Here is a 25,584-nt window from a genome sequence, read left to right as displayed (position 1 = left end):
TTCAGTATAATCAAAATAATGGTGAGAACTTTATGCTGCTTTTGCGCTCAAGGACAAAGCACGGCATGTTTTCAAGAAAGCCCATTATTGCCTGTATAACCAATAGAAGCATATGTTGCTGCTTTGGCATTTCTGGAATGTTAAAAAAATAAGTCTTAAAATGTAAACATAGATAATGCTTTAATAAAAGCTACCACAGCAGGACAGACGGCACTGTTTTGCCTGAGCGAGCGGCAGCCCTCTACTGCTGTGCTTCGGCACAATTCATCTTGTGTGATGAGCTTACTTTCGGCCCTGTCATAAGATAAACTACAACACTATTCAGGGTCTTTTGTGTTTCCATACAAATTGTGAGATGTTTTTGTTCTAGTTCTGTGAAAAATGCCAGTGGTAGTTTGATAGGGATTGCATTGAATATGTAGATTGCTTTGGGTAGTAGAGTCATTTTCACAATGTTGATGCTTCCAATCCAAGAACATGGTATATCTCTCCATCTATTTGTATCATCTTTAATTTCTTTCATCAGTGTCTTATAATTTTCTGCATACAGGTCTTTTGTCTCCTTAGGTAGGTTTATTCCTAGATATTTTATTCTTTTTGTTGCAATGGTAAATGGGAGTGTTTTCTTGATTTCACTTTTAGATTTTTCATCATTAGTGTATAGGAATGCTAGAGATTTCTGTGCATTAATTTTTTTATCCTGCTACTTTACCAAATTCATTGATTAGCTCTAGTAGTTTTCTAGTAGCATCTTTAGGATTCTCTGTGTATAGTGTCATGTCATCTGCAAACAGTGACAGCTTTACTTCTTCTTATCTGATTTGGATTCCTTTTACTTCCTTTTCTTCTCTGATTGCTGTGGCTAAAACTTCCAAAACTATGTTGAATAAGAGTGGTGAGAGTGAGCAACCTTGTCTTGTTCCTGATCTTAGTGGAAATGCTTTCACTTTTTCACCAGTGAGGGTGATGTTGGCTGTGTGTTTGTCATATATGGCCTTTATTATGTTGAGGAAAGTTCCCTCTATGCCTACTTTCTGCAGGGTTTTTTTTTTTAATCATAAATTGGTGTTGAGTTTTGTCGAAAGCTTTCTCTGCATCTATTGAGATGATCGTATGGTTTTTCTCCTTCAATTTTTTAATATGGTGTATCACGTTGATTGATTTGCATATATTGAAGAATCCTTGCATTCCAGGAATAAATCCTACTTGATCATGGTGTGTGATCCTTTTAATGTGCCGTTGGATTCTGTTTGCTAGTATTTTGTTGAAGATTTTTGCATCTATGTTCATCAGTGATATTGGACTGTAGTTTTCTTTCTTTGTGACATCCTTGTCTGGTTTTAGTATCAAGGTGATGGTGGCCTCATAGAATGAGTTTGGGAGTGTTCCTCCCTCTGCTATATTTTGGAAGAGTTTGAGAAGAATCGGTGTTAGCTCTTCTCTAAATGTTTGATAGAATTCGCCTGTGCAGCCATCTGTTCCTGGGCTTTTGTTTGTTGGAAGCTTTTTAATCACAGTTTCAATTTCAGTGCTTGTGATTGGTCTGTTCATATTTTCTATTTCTTCCTGATTCAGTCTTGGCAAGTTGTTCATTTCTAAGAATTTGTCCATTTCTTCCAGATTGTCCATTTTATTGGCGTAGAGTTGCTTGTAGTAATGTCTCATGATCTTTTGTATTTAGCAGTGTCAGTTGTTACTTCTTTTTCAGTACTAATTCTATTGATTTGAGTCTTCTCCCTTTTTTTCTTGATGAGTCTGGCTAATGGTTTATCAATTTTGTTTATCTTCTCAAAGAACCCACTTTTAGTTTTATTGATCTTTGCTATCATTTCCTTCCTTTCTTTTTCATTTATTTCTGCTCTGATCTTTATGATTTCTTTCCTTCTGCTAACTGTTTTTTTTGTTGTTGTTGTTCTTCTTCTTTCTCCAATTGCTTTAGGTGTAAGGTTAGGTTGTTTATTTGAGATGTTTCCTGTTTCTTAAAGTACGATTCTATTGCTATAAACTTCCCTGTTAGAAGTGCTTTTGCTGCATCCCATAGGTTTTGGGTCATCATGTTTTCATTGGCATTTGTTTCTAGGTATTTTTTTATTTCTTCTTTGATTTTTTCAGTGATCTCTTGGTTATTAAGTAGTGTATTGTTTAGCCTCCATGTGTTTGTATTTTTTATAGATCTTTTCCTGTAATTGATATGTAGTCTCATGGCGTTGTGGTCAGAAAAGATACTTGATACGATTTCATTATTCTTAAATTTGCCAAGGCTTGATTTGTGCCCCAAGATATGATCTGTCCTGTAGAATGTTCATGAGCACCTGAGAAGAAAGTGTATTCTGTTGTTTTTGGATGTAATATCCTATAAATATCAATTCAGTCCATCGTGTTTAATGTATCATTTAAAGCTTATGTGTCCTTATTTATTTTCATTTTGGATGATCTGTCAATTGGTGAAAGTGCGGTGTTATAGTCCCCTACTCTGATTGTGTTACTGTTGATTTCCCCTTTTATGGCTGTTAGCATTTGCCTCATGTATTGAGGTGATCGTATGTTGGGTGCACAAATATTCACAACTGTTATATCTTCTTCTAGGATTGATGCCTTGATCATTATGTAGTGTCCTTTTTGTCTCTTGTACTAGTCTTTTTTTAAAAGTCTATTTGGTCTGATATGAGAATTGATAATCTAGCTTTCTTTTTATTTCCATTTGTATGCAATATCTTTTCAATCCCCTCACTTTCAGTGTGTATGTGTCCCTAGGTCTGAAGTAGGTCTCTTGTAGACAGCATATATATGGATCTTGCTTTTGTCTTTATTCAGCCAGTCTGTCTTTTGGTGGGAGCATTTAATCTATTTACATTTAAGGTAATTATCGATATGTGTGTTCCCATTCCCATTTTCTTAATTGTTTTGGGGTTGTTATTGTAGGTCTTTTTCTTCTCTTGTGTTTCTTGCCTAGAGAAGTTCCTTTAGCATTTGTTGTAAGCTGGTTTGGTGGTGCTGAACTCTCTCAGCTTTTGCTTGTCTGTAAAGGTTTAAATTTCTCCATCAAATCTGAGTGAGATCCTTGCTGGGTAGAGTAATCTTGGTTGAAGGGTTTTCTCCTTCATCACTTTCAATATGTCCTGCCACTCCCTTCTGGCTTGCAGAGTTTCTGCTGAAAGATCAGCTGTTAATCTTATGGGGATTCTCTTATGTGTTATTTGTTGTTTTTTCCTTGCTGCCTTTAATATGTTTTCTTTGTATTTAATTTTTGATAGTTTGATTAATATGTGTCTTGGAGTGTTTCTCCTTGGATTTATCCTGTTTGGAACTCTCTCTGATTCCTGGACTGATTAACTATGTACTTTCCCATATTAGGGAAGTTTTCCACTATAATCTCTTCAAATATTTTCTCAGTCCCTTTCTTTTTCTCTTCTTCTTCTGGGACCCCCATAATTTGAATGTTGGTGCATTCAGTGTTTTCTCAGAGGTCTCTGCGACTGTCCTCATTACTTTTCATTTTTTTCCCTTTATTCTGCTCTGCAGAAGTGATTTCCACTATTTTATCTTCCAGGTCAGTTATCCGTTCTTCTGCCTCAGTTATTCTGCTATTGATCCCTTCCAGAGAATTTTTAATTTCATTTATTGTGTTGTTCATCACTGTTTGCTCTTTAGTTTTTGTAGGTCCTTGTTAAACATTTCTTGTAATTTCTCCATTCTATTTTGAAGATTTTGGATCACCTTTACTATCATTATTCTGAATTCTTTTTCAGGTACACTGCCTATTTCCTTTTCTTTTGTTAGGTCTGGTGGGTTTTTACCTTGCTCCTTCATCTGCTGTGTGTTTCTCTGTCTTCTCGTTTTGCTTAACTTACTGTGTTTGGGGTCTCCTTATCACAGTCTGCAGGTTTGTAGTTCCCGTTGTTTTCGGTGTCTGCCCCCAGTGGCTAAGGTTGGTTCAGTGGTTTGTGTAGGCTTCTTGGTGGAGGGGACTAGTGCCTGTGTTCTGGTGGATGAGGCTAGATCTTGTCTTTCTGCTCAGTAGGTCCATGTCTTGTGGTGTGTTTTGGGGTGTCTGTGGCCTTATTATGATTTTAGGCAGCCTCTCTGCTAATGGGTGGGTTTGTGTTACTGTCTTGCTAGTTGTTTGGCATAGGGTGTCCAGCATTGGAGCTTGCTGGTTGTTGAATGGAGCTGGGTCTTGGCGTTGAGATGGAGATCCCTGGGAGCTTTACCCCATTTGGTATTACGTGGAGCTGGGAGGTCTCTTGTGGACCAGTGTCCTGAACTTGGCTCTTCCACCTCTGAGGCACAGCCCAGATGCCTGGCTGGAACACCAAGAGCCTTTCATCCACACGGCTCTGAATAAAAGGTAGAAGAAGGAAAGAAAAGAAAGAAAAAGAACGAAAGAAAGTAAGAGAGAGAGAGAGAGGGAGAAGATAAAGTTATGAAAGTAAAAATAATTATTAAAAAATTTTTAAAGTAATAAAAAAAACGGAAAGAGAGAAGAGAGCGACAAAACCAAAAAACAAATCCACCAATGATAACAAGTGCTAAAAAGCATTAAAAAAAAAAAAAAAAAGGACAGAGAGGAACCTAGGACAAATGGTAAGAGCAAAGCTATACAGACAAAATCACACACAGAAGCATACACATACACACTCAGAAAAAAAGAAAAAGGGGAAAAAAAATATTTCCTTGCTCCCAAAGTCCACCTCCTCAATATGGGATAATTCATTGTCTATTCAGGTATTCTACAGATGCAGGGTACATCAAGTTGATGGTGGAGATTTAATCCACTGCTCCTGAGGCTGCTGGGAGAAATTTCCCTTTCTCTTCTTTGTTCGCACAGCTCCCGGGGTTCAGCTTTGGATTTGGCCCCACCTCTGCGTGTAGGTCGCCTGAGGGCGTCTGTTCTTCGCACAGACAGGACGAGGTTAAAGGAGCAGCTGCTTCGGGGGCTCTGGCTCACTCAGTCCAGGGGTAGGGAGGGGTACAGATGTGGGCGAGCCTGTGGAGGCAGAGGCTGGCATGACGTTGTACCAGCCTGAGCCGCGCCATGCGTTCTCCCGGGGATGTTGTTCCTGGATCACGGGACCCTGGCAGTGGCGGGCTGCACAGGCTCCCGGGAGGTGGGGTGTGGCTAGTGACCTGTACTTGCACACAGGCTTCTTGGTGGCGGCAGTAGCAGCCTTAGCGTCTCATGCCCGTCTCGGGTCCGCGCTGTTAGCTGCGGCTCGCGCCCGTCTCTGGAACTCCTTTAAGCGGCGCTCTTAATCCCCTCTTCTCGTGCGCCAGGAAACAAAGGGGGAAGAAAAAGTCTCTTGCCTCTTCGGCAGCTCCAGACCTTTTCCAAGACTCCCTCCCAGCTGGCTGTCGCGCACTAGCTCCCCTCAGGCTGTGTTCACGCCGGCAACCCCAGTCCTCTCCCTGGGATCTGACAGAAGCCCGAACCTCAGCTCCTGGCCCCGCCCGCCCCGGCGGGTGAGCAGAGAAGCCTCTCGGGCTGGTGAGTGCCGGTCGGCACCGATCCTCTGTGTGGGAATCTCCGCTCTGCCCTCTGCATCCCTGTTGCTGACCTCTTCTCCGTGGCTCCGAAGCTTTCTCCCTCCGCCTCCCACAGTCTCTGCCTGAGAAGGGGCTTCCTAGTGTGTGGAAACCTTTCCTCGTTCACGGCTCCCTCCCACTGGTGCAGGTCCCCTCCCTATCCTTTTGTCTCTGTTTTTTCTTTTTTCTTTTGCCCTACCCAGGTACGTGGGGAGTTTCTTGGCTTTGGGGAGGTCTGAGGTCTTCTGCCTGCGTTCAGTAGGTGTTCTGTAGGAGTTGTTCCACATGTAGATGTATTTCTGATGTATTTGTGGGTAGGAAGGTGATTTCCACGTCTTACTCTTCTGCCATCTTGAAGCTCCTCCCCTGTTGGCCTATTTTAAATGCTTTTTTAGGTATCCTACAGTTAGCAATTGTCATGAACAAACTAGAAGGCTGCCATCCCCATTTGAAATGTCAAAAAAGAAATGATCTGTGTGCTATAAAGAAAGGGAAAATCAATCTTACTTGAAGTAGTAATTTGCATACTTTGGTATAATAAACTTTATCAATAGAAGATTATAAATATGTAGGAAAATGCTGCTAAAAGTGACACTGGCTTTCAAAACTAGTCACAAAGCCCTCTGTGCCATTAGAAATTAACTGAAAATAATTTTTATGTCTCTGAAAAAATAGATCAGAGAATGAAATAATTAGCAATTGGAAGTTTGCATGGTTTATAGGAAATAACTTTATTCATATGTCATGTTCCATTTTTACTTGAAAACCTGAACATCACTTTAGGAATTTCAAGAGCTTGAGATCCAGCGTTTTCAAAGAACATTTATTTAGTCCCTACTAACTTTTGGGGGCACTATGCTAAATATTTTATGTATGTTAACAGATTATTTATCTAAGATTACAAAGCTAATTTCAGTGGCAGAATCACAAGTAGAACACAGATCTCTGGAATCTAATTTTAGGGTGTTTTAAATTTCATATGTCATTTACTTGATGGTTCTAAAATAGTCCAGAAATTTTCTTTCTTTTTCAGTCTTAATCTCTATATTTTACAAAAGAAAAAAAAAGACACACAGGCAGTTGGGAGAATGTCCTTCCTGAAAATGGTAATCATTGTGGTGCTTTGTTATTTTCCCTTAAAGAAACTTTCTGTGGTTCTAGAATTACTTACGGAAGCCAACCATTTTCATGCTAAGCAGCCCAGAGCAGGCTTTGTAAGAAAATATATTAACATTGGAGACTTTTCAAAGTGAAGTCATGGAACATGTATTCTGTTTCTTAATATAACTAATGATTGACCTGTAGACTTATGTAAACACTCTAAAGAACAAAAGGGGAAAGGGGGAAAAATCTCTGCTGCCAGCTCCAAGTATCCCTGTTAAATTCAGACAGTCACGGATGTAGAAAACAAACTTGTTTACCAGGGGGTAAGGGAGGGAGGGATAAACTGGGAGATTGGGGTTGACATATACACACTATTATATATATAATAGATAACTAATAAGGACCTACTGTACAGCACAGGGAACTCTACTCAATACTCCATAATGACCCACATGGGAAAAGAATCTAGAAAACAGTGGATACGTATATGTGTATAACTGACTCACTTTGCTGTACAGAAACTAACACAACATTGTAAGTCAACTATACTCCAATAAAAATTTAAAAAAATATATTGTCACAGTCCTGCAGAGAGGGGCCAACAACACTCCACAGTGGCTGTGCAGACGTTGTGCAGGCCTTCAGACATACAGTAACCAGCCCATGCTGATGACTGTTTAAGTCCTGATGGAGACACTGACAGTTCCAAGGGACCAGGGGTTTGCTTCCATTCACAACTCCAATTTTTAGAATCAGTTTGCTCTGCTCCTCTTTGTCTTCTAATTTCTCCAAATGGCCGTGAGTGTGACCCAAAGGGGAATGGTTATGAAAAGACAACTTCTTTCACTAGCTCCAGGGTCTTTTTCATTTATTTTTAAACTTTTTGTCCAGTAGCTCAGTGATTTTCAAACTGATCATTACTGAAGCATGAAATCAACTTAGTGGCTACATTTTGAGATCTAATGGAATAGGCTAAAAATATTAACATGGTGAGAAGTAGGAGTATTTTTGAAGCTTTCAATGTCAAATACATGTGTATGAACTAATACGTAAATTCCTAGAATGCTTACTGGTCAAAAAATGTGAAGGTCACTGCCATACGTATATTATATGATGGGAGTTTCTGTGTTATTTTAAATAATTTTTAAATAATGGTGTAATCTCTTTCCCAAATTTGATCTTTGGGTTTGTGTCCGGCTACCATTCTTTATTTTTAGACAAATCTAATAGCAAATAAATGCATGCACTGTCATCTCATCACTTGGAATTAGTAGAAAGCATTAGTATTTTATCTTACATCTGCATGGAAATAATCTCTGGATCTGTTCACTTGTGACCTGGTGTGGAGAGCACTGGTGAAGAAGGTCACAAACCATTTTTATTTAGTTTTTTTTACTTGGTTTTTGTACCTTTGCTTGAGAGAGTTATTTTCAGCCAATTATTGACATTTAAATCTTTGACAAACAAATTTGATGTGAATATCAAGTTTTCTAGTGTTTTATTTTCTCAGATTAATGTGACTGATCTAAAGAAATTACTTAGAAAGTAGTATTAGCTTAATGAAAATTAAACATAACCTATTCAATCATATCTCTTCATAGATTTAAAATAAACTTCTGTCTGGAGTACCTTAGTGTTAATAATGTGTTAAAATATATTTCATATTATTTGGATCTGTTTTGTTTGAGATGGTTATAACCATTTATCATTTATCTCATCTTGTTTTCTTTTCTTGCATTTTCAGCTAAAATTGACCAAGAAGCGGAGGAGAACTCACTGACAGAGACTCATAAATGGTGAGCAATTGTTTTCTTTCAGCGTTTGTTCTCAGAGTTGACTTACAAAGTGCTTAGCGTGCTTCAGTTCAAGGAGTCAATCATTAGCTCAATTTTTATTCTCAAGCATAAAAGAGAAAGAAACTAATTCAATATGCACTTTGATGATACATTGGATTTCTGGCTTTTATTTTATAACTCTGGTTGACATATAAATCTGTTAAGTATCCAATTATTGTGACTAGCTTAGCACCTTCTCTGTAGCATAGGATTTAGCGTTGTAGAAATTTAAGAGAACCTATCTTAAGAAAAAAGGATGAAGGGTTTGGTTATAGGACACTATTGAGTTTCCACAGCTGGGCCGGCACCCTGAGTTCCCCTTACATAACCCTTACTTCCAGAATGGAGGTTTGCAATCATGGGTGAGCGTAGAAAAGTATCTCAGAAATCTCTGCTTCTCTGCATCAATCTTCTCCACTTCTTCCTCTCTGTGCTAGTCAGATTTCTCCAGAAAACAGAGCCCATAGGTGTGTGTGTGTGTGTGTGTGTGTGTGTGTGTGTGTGTGTCTGTGTGTGTGTGGTGTTTGTGTGTCTCTGTGTGTGTGTGGGGGGTGTGGTGTGTGGGGAGTGTGTGTCTGTATGTGTGTGGCGTGTGGAGTGTGTGTGGGGGGGTGTGTGTCTCTGTGTGTGTGGTGTGTGGCAGGGTGTGCACACGTACAGATAGAGAGAGATTGATTTTAAGGAATTGGCTCAAAACAGGCGGGAATGGGGCTTCCCTGGTGGCGCAGTGGTTGAGAGTCCGCCTGCCGATGCAGGGGACACGGGTTCGTGCCCTTGTCCGGGAGGATCCCACATGCCACGGAGCGGCTGGGCCCGTGTGCCATGGCCGCTGAGCCTGCGCATCTGGAGCCTGTGCTCCGCAATGGGAGAGGCCACAACAGTGAGAGGCCCGCGTACCGCAAAAAAAAAAAAAAAAAAAAAACAGGCGGGAAATTCTGCATGTTGTTGATGTTACAATCTTGAGTCGGAAAGCATTCTGGAGACAGAATTCCTTCCTATTTGGGTAACCAGTCTTTTTTTCTTAATTCCCTCAACTAGATTGGATGAGGCCCATCCTCATTATGGAGGGTCATCTGCTTTTCTCAAAGTCTACTGATTTAAACGTTAATCACATCTAAAAAATACCTTTACAACAACATCTACACTGGTGTTTGACCCCAGACCAGTTACCACAGCCCAACCAAGCTGACACGTCAAATTAACCATCACAGTCTCTAAAGAAATTTGATTACTCTTGGGAAAATGTTGATAAAAGAGGTTCTTTGCTATTACTTTATGAGGCAAGATCCCGTATGTCTGTGAACAGATATCACATACATAATAGTTGTATTGCAGGCAAATTGGTAAAACAGAATTGGCCAGTTTCTATCAAAGCAAAAACCGAGGTGAAGACCTTAAATTATAACAAGCAGGAATTTCAATTAATTGTATGAAAGGAATTCTGGCTAAGGACAAATCTGTTAATAAAAGAGTCATCTTTATAATTTAGATAATTAACTCTGAAATTTAAAAATAAAAGTAAGAATTATGGATCCTGTGAAACATTCCTAAAAGAACCAAGTCTCTGTACCATTTCTGTAGCAATGCTGCATGACCTGGACAGCAGTCAGTAGTAATTCTCTGCAGGAGGCGGTGTGGCCCTGGCCTTTCGTGTGTGATGGCTGTGCCTTGGGGTCCAAACCCTAACCCCGGGACAGCAGTGACTACTTGGCGAGGTAGAGGTGTCAGGGAAGAAGACGTTATCCTCTACCCTTCTAGGTTCTTCTGGCTGGTCTAAGAATTAAACTGACATGAGAGAGATTAACGGGAGAAAAGCACAGAAAAGTTTAATAACAAGTATACATGGGAGAGACCCAGGAAAACTTAAATACCACCTTCAGCTAAAGACAAAAGAGGATGTTGTGGTACTGGTTTAGGACTTCAGAGGGGAGGAAGGCAATTCACAAGGAGACAGAAAAGCAGACGCTTGCTTAAACCAGTGTTTGCTGGGCCAGCAGAGACGACAGGCACAGAGTGGACTGATGTGCAGGCCCTGCCAAGAGCCGCCCCCGCACCCCCATATTCTTGCAGATACCTCTGCTGAAAGCTCTATTCCAGGAGCAAACCCTCTATCTAAGTTCTTTAGGCATTTAGGGGCAAGGTCAGAATTTCTTCCTGAGTCTTTTGGTCCTTGATTATTTTCAGCTGGAAATAATCCAAATGCTCAAGAGACATTCTGGGGTGGCCCCTGCAGAATTAAGTCAGATAGTGTTTGCCAGATGCTGAGCACTTAGTAAGTGACTAATGTGTTAATTGCTATGTTATTTTCACATTATTATCATAATCAGATTACAAAATGTTGGGTGGTGGAAGCAGAAAGCAGAGTCAGATTTCAGAATCAGGCATGTGTTTATGTGTGCTTTCTATGTTCCTCACTGTTTCTGCTGAATCTGGGATTGGGCCGCCTGGAAGCATTATTAGAGCATAGATTTTGGTGTCAGATCTGTGTATCTGCACCTGCTCCAAACTGCTGGAGCTGTGGCTCCAAGGATTTACCATAACTTTTGAATCCGTGTCCTTATCTGTGAAATAAACAATACACACATGGTGAGTGTGTAGAGATCAGCTCAGAATAATTAAATTTTCCAAGTTAAATATATGTGTAGGAACCTGCCTCCTATGGGTTTTTCGAAATCCCCTTCTTTTGGACTCACCCAAACACTTAAGCTTAGGAGACTGATTTCCAGAGTGAACTCTCTTCCCAACTAACAACAATTTCACTGGAGAAAAGCATATAAAACAATCACTTAACATTTCTAAAACACGTTCTAACAGCCTCCAGCAAATGGGAAATCATTCATTCAAGGAAATCTGCTACATCTTGGTGAGAACAGCGGGTGGTGGCATCTGAGCCACGGCCATGGATGCCCCTCGGGCCTCCGAGCAGGCTGTCCTCCCCGGGCTGGGCCCAGCCCTCTAGCCGCTGTGTGCTGAGAAGTCCTGCTCTAGGCAAGCGTGTGCAGAGGATGGGGCTCCCTGCCTCAATGCACCCCCGGCTGACGGGGTGAGGCCCTCCCTCCTCCGGAAAGGGGGCTCCTGCTGGGAGGCTTGGGGTCCCCGCTGGGGCACATAGGCCAGCGCCCTCCTCTGGCTTCAGCTCCCGTGTGGAGCCCAGAGATCCTGTCCACAACGTTGCAGCTCCGTCTGAGGGGACCGACTCTATTGGAACGAAGGAGAATTCCGTGCAGGACGCCTCGTGGAAAGCAGTGGAGGTCTCGGTGGAGGACAATTAGGAGGACCCACAGCTCCTGGATGCAGACAGTGACCACGGGGTGGCCTAGCGAGCAGGCAGCCAAGAAGGAGCCTCTGGGGGCTGGGCAGGGTGGGCGAGGCCACCCTCACTCATGGGCCATCAGACCAGGGTGTGGAGAGGACTCGACAACATTCCCCAAGCTGTGTCCAGATCCATCAGCAGATGCAGGAAGACCCCTGGCCGGGGTCTCCCGCACAACTTCTGACCAGCCATGGGCTGCGCAGTGCGCTGCTCTGACCCAGGGCCAACTCCTAGGAAACCAGGCTTAAAACTCAGATCAGACGCCTGTCTGCAGTCTGTCTAGTAGCCACAGAAGAAGCACACCTCGTCTGCTGAGGTCATGCTGCTCCCAGAACCATGGGGACCAGCAGTGGACGCCCTCCCTCCTGCCGCTCTGAGGTCTGCCACTCGGGCAGGCTGGGGGGCTTGTCCCAAGTTCCAGAGTCTCAGGTCTCCTTCCCAGGGGTGAGGCCCACTCCCACGCCCCACGCTAGGCCACCAAATGCTCTCTCCACCTACATAAATTTTGGAACCCAAAGCCTTGGACTTTGGACTTCCTCTTTGTGCTCTCTTTGTGAAAAAATACTTCTACCCACCCCTCACCCCCAGCCCCACCTCCCAAAACTTTTTTAAGGGAAGCACACAGACTCTCACTCTTTATTTGATCTCTGGATATTTGAGCTGCCTCAGCAAGGCCCTGAGAGGGGAGACCAGGCTCGCATATCTTCTCAGCCTTCCACCCCTTCTTTTATTTTTACTTTATTACAGGTTATTATCTTCAGTGTGTCATACTATTAAGTCAGCTGAAATCCATTTGGGGGTAAGATGGTATTTAAGCATTCTACCTGGTCTGCGTATTTAAGTCCCTGCTGTTAACCAAAATTTCAGAACAGAGACCTGATTGAAATAAAAAGATGTTTATTTGGGGTTTGTTAGGACTGCAGCCTGGGAGACACAGATTCAAGAATTTGAATTGTGTTCCACTGGACTACAAAATGGGGGAAGTTTATAAAGGCAGAAAACCTGCAAGGTTACATAAATTGTCAAGAATTAGAATTGGAGCTGGCGAGAAGTAAGGGTGCTTGTTAACTAAGGACACGTGGGATCTGAAATGGTTGCGTAGTTACAAGGGGAGAGCTTGAGACCTTAAGGGTGCAGCTGGCAAGTGCTGTTCTGAATACGGCTGGTGGTGTCCTTGGACCTGGTGCAGTTCATAGAAAGTTCAGGTTCTCAGTAGGGCAGAGACCTGTCTGAGACCTGGTCCTCAGTAGCCACCTGACTCCATTTCATGAACCTCAACTGTCATCCCTCCAATCGTGATTTCAGTTTGTCATCACAGCAGAGCTGGCCTTCCTCATTCTCCTGCCTCTGTTGGCCCTTCATTGGGGTAGTGATGTTATTACAACTGAAAACTATTACTTTTACTTTGCACCTCACAAGATACCAAGTGACAAATTGGTGGCAGATGTTTGTGCTTTAATTTCTAGAATGAGTTGAGAGTCATTTACAGATAATTGTGATAGCTGTGTTGAACTATAAATGTCCTGGGGATATTTTTGATACCAAAATAGAAGTTCCCCAATGGTGTTGAGGCCATTTAGTGTTGCATATTTCCACCAAGGTCGCTGTGAAAGAAGGTGGCCAGTGTGGTGGCTGAACCCTGATGGTCCACCCCAAATGGCACCTGGAAAACCACGCCAAGTGTGGTTGGAAGCCTGGCTTACTCAGCCTCCCCCCACCATCCATCTGGTTGTTGGAATGGAATACCTTGCTTTTTACAATATGCAGAGTTTCCTCAAGTGTGGATAGTAAGAGGTCTTACTAGAAAAGCATATTTGTGTGAAAATCTGCTGTAAACTGCACAAACTCGTTATTGGCTTGCTTTGAAGGGAATTTTATACTGATTTGTCTTTATGTTTGAGTACTTGGAAAACAAAAAGTCTTGACTTTTAGTCATTTTAAAATGGATAGTGAACTCTTATCAAGAAATTAATTAGGATTCTTTTCTATGGTGGAATATTATGTGTTTTTCAGGTCATTTTATGATTCCCTAACTAAAGAAAAATATTCAAAAGAAACAATGGTTAGTAAACTTTTAAAGCAAATCCGATCTTTTTTATATTCCATTTGATAGCACAATAGTTTTATGTGCTAACTTGTCTGTCTATTCATGCAATCTTGCTATTAATCTGAGAAGTGGGACTTTAAGTTACTATTTCACATGAACAAAAATATGTAAATTTTAGATAAATAGTTTGACCAAACTCTTCAGTTCTCCCAGAAAGTAAGGCGGCTGACCAGATGAGTCTTGAACCACACACCCCAAACCCAAATGCACATCGGACAAGCGTGTTCTCATCTTCAGATGATTTCCTGGGTGAGCCAGATGAATGTCTTACAGGGTGGGCTTCACCAGAAACCTGTTCTGTCAGCTGCATCGCCACTGAATGTGCTTATTTCAGGCTCTGCTTTTATTTTCTTTTTAATTAGCATCATAGCTTTCTTCAATTGTGGGAAAGTATCACCAGACCAAATATGATAGTTTTTATTTTCCCACAGAATTAGTCAGTGTCTGTATCAGCTCACAGGCAGAAAATGTAACAATTCCAGATTTGTCTAATAAATGGCCATTCCTTTATATCTAAATTTAAAGAATAATGAGACTGGGAGTTATAAAATTGACTTCTCACACTCAGCGGTTCTTATTTATAAATTATGGCTAACTTCAAAATTTTCTTAGAAGTTCTTCTTTGTTTTTTTTTTATTCTATAGGTACAAACCATATTTTATGGTGAAAATGATTTTGAAATAGAAAAAGAGCAGATTTTCTTTTTCTTTTTTAATTGAAGTATAGGATTTACAGTGTTGTGTTAGTTTCAGGTGTACAGCAAGGTGATTCAGTTATACATACCTATATATTTTTTCAGATTCTTTTACCTTATACGTTGTTACAAAGTGTTGAGTATAGTTCCCTGTGCTATACAGTAGGTCCTTGTTTTTTTAATCTATTTTATATATAGTAGTGTGTATATGTTAATTCCAAACTCCTAATTTATCTCTCCCCCTTACTTTCCCCTTTGATAACTATAAGTTTGTTTTCTATGTCTGTGGGTCTATTTTTGTTTTGAATATAAGTTCATTTGTATCGTTTTATTAGATTCCACATATAAGTGATATCATATTATATTTGTCTTTCTCTGTCTGGCTTGTGTCACTTAGTATGATAATCTCTAGGTCCATCTCTGTTGCTGCAAATGGCATTATTTCATTCTTTTTTATGGCTGAGTAATAGTCCATCATATATATGTACCACATCTTCTTTATCCATTCATCCATCAATGGACGTTTAGGTTGCTTCCATCACCTGACTATTGTAAACATTGCTGCGATGAACATTGAGGTGCATATATCTTTTCAAATTATGGTTTTCTCTGTATATATGCCCAGGAGTGGGATTGCAGGATCATATAGTAGCTCTATTTTTAGTTTTTTAAGGAACCCCTGTACTCTTTTCCATAGTGACTGCACCAATTTACATTCCCATCAAGAGTGTAGGAGGGTTCCCTTTTCTCCATACCCTGTCCAGCATTTGCTGTTTGTAGATTTTCTGATGATGGCCATTCTGACCAGTGTGAGGTGGTACCTCATTGTAGTTTTGATTTGCATTTCTCTAATAATTAGAGATGAGGAGTATCTTTTCATGTGCCTTTTGGCCACCTTTATGTCATCTTTAAGGAAATATCTATTTAGATCTTCTGCCCATTTTTTGATTGGGTTCTTTGTTTTTTTGATATTGAGCTGTATGAGCTGTTTGTATATTTTGGAGATTAATTCCTTGTCAGTGTATCATTTGCAAATATTTTATACCATTCTGTAGACTGTCTTTTTGTTTTGTTTATCATTTCCTTTGCTGTACAGTAGCTTTTAAGTTTAATTAGGTCCCACTTGTTTATTTTTGCTTTTATTTCCTTTGCTTTAGGAGGCAGATCCAAAAAGATATTGCCGCAGTTTATGTCAAAGAGTGGTCTGCCTGTGTTTTCCTCTAGGAGTATAATGGTTTCTGGTATTACATTTAGGCCTTTAATTGATATTGAGTTTATTTTTGTGTGTGGTGTAAGAGAATGTTGTAATTTCATTCTTTTACATGTAGCTGTCCAGTTTTCTCAGCACCACTTATTTAAGAGACTGTCTTTTCTCCATAGTATATTCTTGCCTCCTTTGTCATAGATTAATTGACCATAATCACATGGGCTTATTTCTGGGCTCTCTATTCTGTACGTGATGTACGTGTCTGTTTTGTGCCAGTACCATGCTGTTTAGATTACTATAGCTTTGTAGTATTGTCTGAAGTCAGGGTGTCTGATTCCTCCAGCTCCATTTTTCTTTCTCAAGATTGCTTTGGCTACTTGGAGTCTTTGTGTTTCCATACAAATTTAAAAATTTTTTGTTCTAGTTCTGTGAAAAATGTCCTTGGTAATTTGATAGGGATTGCATTGATAGGTTTGTGTTTATCTGGCTTAGTCTGGCATACCAGGCAGGCTGCAGCCTGGTATTAAAACTGAAGTGATAGGGAATATCTTTGTAAAACTCCCAAACAATTACATCATTCTATTAACAATATTGATAAAGTAAAGCAAAGTTGCAGTTTGTATTTTCCAATTTAGATTTTTTTGTTAGCTACTTGAAATCCTGCCAGGAGGGTCACCATTTGGAGGCCTACAGGAGGAAGGCTTCCAGGGGAAATTGGAGAAAACTCTCTCACACCTTCCACTCTCAGGCCTTGGTGTGCATTTTAGGTACAGCACTTTTCTTTGGACAAAGGGGTTTTCTTCTGTGGCTACATTATTCAACTTTTTATAAAACCCACTGACTTTCAACAGTGTGGGGCCCTCTGACACCCTGTGCAGGTTTGCTGGCCTTTGTCAGTTATAAAAAACATTCTGAAGTGGTAGTCTCTACTGAATTTTTTTATGTTTTAGCTTTTATGCATTCTGAATAGAACGACTTCAGGACCTTCTGCTTTAGAGAATTTGGTATGTTTCCTTTCAGTTTCGGTTTGTAATTATAAAGGGGGAAAATGCATCAAATAATTTCTGCCCTTTTGCAAAGTTTTGTTTTAAAAATGGAAAATTTCCTGTTGTATAGGGTTGATAAAATCTTCCCCACTCCAATATTTTAAAATATATTTGGGCCTAGTCTAGGCTAAAGTGTTTCCAGAAGCTAAGTTCTCCAACCTAAAAGAGGTTAGAACTCCTAAAGTTTTGTCCTGTGTAAGCAAGAAGAAGAGGAGTGAAGTCGCCACATTTCTATTAAAGATTCTAATCCCTGTGTTCTTGCAGGGTGTGGGGAGGATGAAGACCCAAGAGAGTACACACTGTTTTGCCCACTGTTTTGTACTTTAGAGAATAGAAAGTAGTAGAAAAGCTAAGGGGTAATAATTTAAGATAACAGGTGTATTTAACCATATCATGATTCAAATCTATTAGGGTTGTACATTTTGAGAAACTATGCTTCTAGCACAGTAGATGTTCTAGGAAAAAAAAAACAGTTGAATAAAAGTAGTTACTTTCTGATTGAAGGAAAAGATTTTTCTGGGTAGAATGAAACTAAGAGAAAAATGAAACAGTTATACATGACTTTATCTGTAGACATATTTCATAAGGCAAATTAGAAATCTTCTTTAGAAGATTGTCGTTAGAGGGGAAAATCTGGTTACAATTTACAGAGAACCACCTTAAATTAAGTAAAACCCCCAAAGGATTTCTCAGAGGGCTCCAGAATCCAAGGTAAAGGGAAATAGCCTCAGGGGGATGGGAACCAGGCAGGGGTGAGCACAGGGCCCAGTCCCTGACCAGGTTAGAGTGGAGTGGTTAGCAAATCCTGGTTCCACTTTTTTTAAAGTTATCTGATTTGGGGAAATTTATTGAAACTCTGTACCTCCATTTCTTCATTTCTAAAATGAGAAGAATAATAGAATAGTGCCTGGCACAATGTAATTACCTGATATTCTTCTCACTTCATGATGTTTACCATGTGGACCTGCCACTAATGACCCAAGTCTGAATTTTCTCTGTAGCTATCATTGCAGATTCTCAAAAGGGTGGATCTGATTGACTTCCAGACAGGTGGCATGGGCTCGAGAAGTCCAGCTCGGGCTATGAGCGCAGCAAGTCTTCTAAAGCTAAGAAACAATGGCACTTTGACTTGGGGGTGTGGGTAGTGTACCAATAAGGGTTAAAAAGAGATAATTTTGTGACTAGTGAATGACCTTTTAATAGGTTGACTTTTTCTTTGTGGGAACTTTTATATCATAAAGCACATCATCTCACTTTGTGGCTACAGTTGCATACACCAAATGTGAGTAAACTTATACGAAAAGCAGCATGAAGAATTGTTTTGCGTGGTTTGCTCACCATTTGTCCTGAGGGGCAACATAGTTATGGGCTCAGACCAGTGGAATTTATAGCTGCATTTACCGTGCAAACTTTGCATCAGAGTCGGAGGGAAAACACTGCATAGATTCTGGCCCCACTGAAGTGCGTCTGCAGGAAGCATCCAGGAGGAAGATAGCAACACTCCTAGGCCAACCGCAGGCTCATCTGTCTTTATGATCTCGGTTTTCTTCATTTGTGTGGTGGTCAAAGCTGTCAAGTAGATACTGTATTTAACACAGTAGCTAAACATGCAGTAGATATACAACACACACAGCTTCTTCCCCAGAGAGTATGCAATATTTTACTTTTCAAACAGCACTTTCTTTCAAAGGTCCAAGGTTTTCCCAGGTCCTCTCCTCCCCGCTCCTTCCCCAAGCAATATCAGCGCGCCCAGGTAAGACCACACGCCCTGCTCCTGGCCACAGAGACTCCTAAGGAGAAACAGTAGCATATTTGCAATGAAAATACATTTTAATCCCTCTGGTAATACTGTGGTTTGGAAATTTGCATCTATACTGATTTTTGAAGGAGTAAGAGTATTATTGGCACATCAGTCCCTAGATTAGCATGAATGATGCAGGTTGCTTCCCGAAAGTTGCCTAACCTTAGTGTGTATTCTTTAACCCACTAAAACATTTCCCCAAGTGACTGGGGATTATTTTTAAAGTTATGAAAATATATCCTCATAAAATAATTCGTAAAGTCTTTTGGTTTTGTTTGTAGTCTTTACATTTTTTAGCAATAAAATCATTAGTACTTCTGGGAAAAACATTATGAATTGATGAAAATTCTTTGACTTAATGATATTGAATTCAATTTTTAAAAAATGAGAATATTTGACATTGGTTTTCAAAATTGGTCTAAAAAACCTGTAAGAAAGTAGGCCAGAAGGTTCTTGACTTTGAGTTACTCACCATCAAGAATCCACCAGAAAGAGAGCAAGGAGAGAGAAAAAAGGCAGCAGGAAACTGGAAAATAATTTCCATAAACAGAAAAGAAAGGGAAAACTAGAAATAGGACGTGATAAAGACACTGCACTAAACATAAAGCACATCATCTCACTTTGTGACTACATAAAGCGTATTTTTTCTTGTTTTATTCTAGGGTGTGGTGAGTCAATATCTAGTAGAGTGTCTTATCCCATGTTATTTTTTTATGACCTGAAACTTAGACCTCACTCTTTTGAAATTGATTTCATTTCAAGCATTTGGTGACAACCGAAAGCATGGTTGCATATTGGTAACACAGGTGCTCTGTAGTCATTTATTTAGAGAACTTGAAATATATGCCCATTAGCAAATAACCAGAAAATTATTGCTTCTGATATTTCAAAAGACATCACTGGAGCATCTGAGGATATTCACTTGAAGATCCTCAGATGCTCCAGTGATGTCTTAAGAGAAACAGTGCCTTACAGGTTGACATACATATTTTTAAAATCTGTGTTAAGGACCTTTTAATTCCTGTCCTTACTCATCAATATAAAAATACAAGTCTCATCTTTTTCAAAACTCATGCAGCTTATCTTTCCTTTTTCTCTTTGGTTACATTCCACATGTTCCTGGTTAGATAAGGATAAATAAAGATAATACTTCAAACCTATCAACTTTATCTGAAATATATGTTTTATCAACTCTGCTATTTAAGTGGCTGAGCCATGTTCTCAGATACAGACTATCAGAATTTGGACCTCACGTTAAAAGCAGTATACATATGCATCGGACATTTTACACTTTCATGCTGTTAAAAGTGCTTTCCTTACACAGTACCTGTAGAAAAATGTGAGGTTCTATTTTAATGGATTATGAGATCTAATTTCCTCATATAAATGTCTGGGGGGAGGGGAGAATCTCTTCCCTAACCTCCCCAATAACTTGCACACACACAGTTATTCAGCATTATAATATTTCTGTAAACTCTGTGAATTATCTTGCATTGTAGAATTTTAATAGAAATGAGCAGATAATAAGGAAAACAAGTAGCAAGAGTTAAAATAGTCATAAATGTCCTATTGCTTTGCTAAATCTGCAGTTGTTAAATATTACTATGTTGATTTAAGACGATGGCATTTTTTTCATAACCTATTATACATTTCAAGGTCAAAATGTACTAGGAATATAAGGGGATGCATATCTAAGTAATTTTTTATGTTAAAACATTTTTTAAAATCAGTAACCACAAATAACTACCCACTCTAGTACTATTTTGATAAAAAATTTTAAAAGAAAACTAAATGTCAAAATCCAGAACTTGGTAGCTTATTTCAAGTATAATGTTTATCATTTGATGCAGAATAAATTTAGTGATATTAATTGTAAGATTTATAGAACAACAAGTGAAGGATGGGACATCATGTCTCCCAGATAATAATTCATAAATTAGAAAAAAAGAGAAGGTTTTCTGCTAGCTATTACACAACATATAAGCATAAGTATAAAAGGGTACTGGCATTTTAAAAATTGTTATTTCTTAATTCCATCCTAAAAAAGACATATTTACATGCCAGCTCAGAAGCAAAACACTGCCTTTAACGTTTTCTGTTTGAAGTTTCTCACTGGCTAAATCTAGGAATCTGAAAAATTGACAGTCAGTGACAGAGCAGCAAAATGAAGGCATTTTGAAATAGTGAACAAGGTGTTAGCATTCAGAAGGGGAAAATCAACCTTAGGATAGTGAGATTCTGCCAGAAGTAGATCTAGATTTCTAGATTTCTGCCTCAGGCCATTAACCAAATAAATTGCAAAAGGATTAAGGAAATAAACATTAAAATTGAAACTTTAACCAGAAGAAAATAATGGGAAATACTCATAGGGTTTAAAATTGGGGGAAGCTTCCCAAGCATGGTAGCCACAGAATATCAATGTTTATTTCTATTTTTGTTACTACTTCTAAGTTATCTATTGTTTGTTGTTGTTCTTCTAAGTAACAAATTGCAGAGGATAGGTAGTCAAGTTAGTTTAGGAAAGTTTTTTTGGCTTGTTCATTATTCTTATATTTTCCAGGCATACATTGCTTCTCTAGTTCATTCCGCTTTTGATCAATTTTCATTTCTCCAATATAGACGGAGTTGAAAAAGTCAATTAGTACCACCAGACTTGTAACAAAAAGCAGCCACCTCCTGCCCCACCCTTCCTTACACCCATTTACCTTTCTCTTAGCTGTTTCCCCTCGTATTTTCTGCCATATTTCTCAATAATAGCCTTGTACGACTACTTCATTATTTATTTATTTAGCCATTATCTATTAATTTACCATAAAGGTATGTGAAGTTTTAACTCACTTTGTTACCAAACCAAGCTTGTGTCAGCTCACCAATGCACAGCAAAGTCAATCTGCTGACACCGGGTTGTGATGAAGGAAAGTAGAGCATTTATTGCAGGCGCCAAGAAAGGAGAACAGGCAGGTCATGCTCAAAGGACCTGAACCCCTGATGGCTTTCAAGGCAGGGTTTTAAAGCCACATTAGGGGTAACAGTCACAGGGTATGTGATCATGTCATGGACATTCTACTGACTGACTGGTGATGAGGTAACAGGATGATGTTTTGAGAATCTCCATCATCAGTCTTCTGGCTCCAGTCAGTCTGGGGTCTACAGGCTTGTGGTCAGCATGTAGTTACTATCCTCCACTGGGTGGGGTCTTAGTTCCTACAGAACAACTGGAGGATATACATCAAGATGTTCTGTATAGAACCCTGAGGAGGCACTAAGGGTCCTGTGACTCTGAGTTATGGTTGAACTGCTGTTCATGCTATTACTTTTCTTGCTTGACTGCTTTTCCTTTGTTTCTGCATTTTCTCACTTCTCTAATCATTCACTACTTGAGTCTCCTCCTTGCAACTCAGTTATTGAATTCTTCATCTCTGTTTGGTTCTTTATATTTTCCAACTCTGTTGAAAACTAACTTCTCACTCTGTTCATCCAGTCTTCTCCCAAGTTCTTTGGTCATTACTTTTATTACCTTGAACTCTTTATCAAGTAGGTTGCCTATCTCCACTTCACTTAGTTCTTCTGGGGTTTTATTTTTTCCTTCGTTTGGAACATGTTCCTCTGTCGCCTCATTTTGCATAATTTGCTGTTTTTACTTCTATGTATCTTGTAGGTTGGTTACAGTTCCTGACCTGGGAGAAGTGGCCTTTTGTAGGAAATATCCTGTGGGTCCCAGCAGCACACTCCCCTCTGGACACCAGAGCTATATGCTCTAGGGGTGCCCCTATTGGGCTGCATTGGTCCTTCTGTTGTGGCAGGCTGACTATTGTGGGTGGTTTCATAGGCGTGGCTGGACCCTGGTCCCTTTGATTGCCAGGCCCTGCCTTCTGCTGAGGCTGCTGTCTCGTTGATGGGCGGGGCTCTGGCCCAGGGACTTCTGGTGTGTGGGGCCCCCCTCTAGTGCAGGTGGCCATGACAAAGCTGTAGATGTCTGCTCAGATCCTGTGTCCCATACCTCTCAAAATGCCTGGATATTTCCCTTTATCCCTGAGCAGTAGCTGCAGAGCCCTTTGGGAAAGGACTGAGGGCATCAGTACAGTACATGCTCCCCACAGCGTTTCAGGGTCATCCCTTTTGTCGGTGGGTTCTGGATCTGAAATCAGCACAATTCCAGGAACTGAGCAAGGGATCTTGACAATTTATTAAAGCAACTGCCCTTATCCTCCTGTTCCTCTATTCTTGCCCTTTTATTTGATTGTAGATGTTAAGCAATGTCTTTTTTTTTTTTTTTTTTTTTTTTTTTTTTTGCTTCTAAGGATACCATGATCTAGTAACCATCTCCACACTCTCTGTAGGGAAGACCCCCTGTCAGTCACGATGATAACTGGTCCCTAGGCTTCTGGCCACTGGGCTTCACCATTGGCCCCTGTACTCCCGGGTTCCATCATCCCCATGGGTTTTAATGGGCTCAGCTGTGATCTCTCCTACTGGCTTCCCTGGCCCACAGCACAGAGCAACATCAGCGCCCCTGTTGCCAGTGCATTCTTGACAGCCTTGATGTGTGGTGGGCCCTCTGGGACCTCCCATGGAGTACTCCTTTGCTCAGTGTTCTGGACTCGTGTGATACACACAGGCATGCCCACTGCCCTCAGCCTCTTCACTCCCTGCTCTGCGATTGTCCAGGACAGCTGAGCCGTGCCTGCTCTCCTCTATCTTGGCCATAGCTTACTCTAGGCCTGTAAGAGCCACCCCCAACTCCTGCCACTACACATGGCTAATTCTTGCAGCAACATGGGTGTATAATCTCTTTTCCTACATCAGGTCTAGCACTTCCCTAGCTGAGGTGCTCACCTTTACTAGAGAAGAGTGGGGCCCTCTACAAATTCTTGACAGTTTTAGGGATCTGTAGGGGTGACTGTCAGTTATCTTCATCGCTTGTTTTGGGATCCCAGGTTTTCCCAGCCAGGGTCTGACTTTAGCTTAGCAGACCTGCTTGGCTGTGCATCTAAATGTCTCTGGAACTCTTCAGCCTGGCTGTTATATCTTCTTTTTGTTGTGCAGCTTTATCTGTTCTCTCACTACAGGTGACAACTGTCTCTTTCCAAACCACCAAGTTGACCCTAGTCTTTAACTGTCTGTTAAGCCCGGGGCCTCTCATTATCCCTCTGCAGGGTGTCAATCCAACCTAGCCGTAGTCAGCCAGTTCCGCTGTCTATGTGGCATTGTTCTCACCATGTCTTCAGTAGCCTGAATAATCACACCTGCGAGGACATTCCCACACAAGGATATTTTTCTAGGCCACCTCGGTGATATTGTTAGCAGTTTATAGCCTCCAATATGCCAGGGTCCATGCCACGTGCCACGCAGGACAGTGGGGTGGTGACTGAATCTGTCCCAGACCTCAACTTACTGCTTGTTTTCTCAGGCTCCTTGTGGCTCCACTTATGTTACTTCAGGTTCTCCAAGAAGCAGGTGCCAAGACTGGATTTACTGGGAGAAACAGGAAGGGATCCAGAGGATGGTAGGGCAGCTGTTAGATCTGGATGCAGGTCCAGCTCCCATGGAGGAGAGGGAAGGAAGGAAGACTGGATAGCAAAAGTCTCAGACTGCAGTGCAGTTACCAGAAAGTTTTGGCAAAGCTGATTGGAAGTCCTTCAGCCAAGTTCGCCTTTGAGAGGAGAGCCTTGTGTCCCCTAGGGTAGCACTGGCACCAGCACCCTGCTGTGTTCACTCACTGGCTGGGGGCAACCCTGGGCCTCTGTGTAAATGAAATGGCTGACCCCAGAGCACAGCAGCTGAAGCCCTCGGTCAGTTTCGTTTTCCTCAGTTGGAACCTGGGAGATCTGAAAGATGTGTACTTGTGGTTGCCATAGACATGATACATTTTATTTCTCCTATTTTTAATACCTTTAAATTAACAAATATTTAATATATTTGTCCCTTCCCAAAATAATATAACACCTTCAAATTATTTAACTTTTCTCACCACCACAAGTTGTTGATCAGTATTTTAGGGGTGTGTGTGTGTGTGTGTGTGTGTGTGTGTGTGTGTGTGTGTGTGTGTGTAAGATGTGACGTCTGTGTTTAGGTTCCTTTTGTGTGTTTTTTGCATATAAACGGCCAGCTGTTCCAGCACCATTTGTTGAAAAGACTGTCATTTCTCCATTGACTTGCCTTTGTTCCTTTTTCAAAGATCAGTCAACTATATTTGTGAGCCTACTTCTGGACACTCTATTCTGTTTCATTGAATACATGTCTACTCTTTCTCTAATAATACCACACTGTCCCGCTTTATAGTGAGCCTTAAAATTGGGTAATGTGAGGGCTTCAACTTTGTTTTTCTTCTTCAGTATTGTGATGGCTATTCCAGGTCTTTTTCCTCTTCCATATAAGCTTTAGAATCAGTTTGTCAATATCCACAAAATAACTTGTTAGGATTTTTATTGGAATTACATGAATCAAATTAAGTTGGGAAGAACTAGCATCTTTACAATATTGACTATTCCTACCCATGTTCATAGACTAGCTCTCCATTTATTTAGATCCTATTTGATTTTTTTTATCAGAGTTTTGTAATTTTCCTCATAGATATTATATCTGTAGTTAGATTTATGCCTTAGTATTCCATGTTTTTTGTGCTATAGTAAATTATATATTTTTTAATTTCAAAACTTAATTGTTCAATGCTGGTGTATAAGAAAGCAATTGACTTTTGTATATTGACCTGTATCCTTCAACCTTCCTATATTTGTTTATAGGTTCCAGGAATTATTTTGTAGATTCTTTGGCATTTCTATATAAACATATTCATCTGCAGATAAAGACAGTTTTATTTCTCCCCTCCCAATCTGTATGCCTTTTATTTACTTTTCTTGTCTTGTTGTATTAGCTAAGACTTCCAGTATGGTGCAAATAGAAGTGAAAGAGGGCACCCTAGCCTTATTACCACTATTAGGAGGAAAGCATTCA

General features: G+C 40.4%; 1 protein-coding gene across 1 annotated transcript in view; it reads left to right on the top strand.

Annotated features, from left to right (window-relative positions):
• Positions 1-25,584, top strand: part of FMN2 (formin 2) — a 315,362-nt gene that overhangs the window by 246,703 nt on the left and 43,075 nt on the right. The window contains exon 15 of the mRNA XM_049696985.1: positions 8,372-8,423. Coding sequence (XP_049552942.1) covers positions 8,372-8,423 — 52 coding nt within the window. The remainder of the gene's footprint in view (positions 1-8,371; positions 8,424-25,584) is intronic.

Source organism: Orcinus orca, chromosome 14, assembly GCF_937001465.1.
Source record: "Orcinus orca chromosome 14, mOrcOrc1.1, whole genome shotgun sequence".
NCBI classification, from domain to species: Eukaryota; Metazoa; Chordata; class Mammalia; order Artiodactyla; family Delphinidae; genus Orcinus; species Orcinus orca.
The sequence above is the reverse complement of the archived record's forward strand: the minus strand, read 5'-3'. Positions and strand labels throughout refer to the sequence as shown.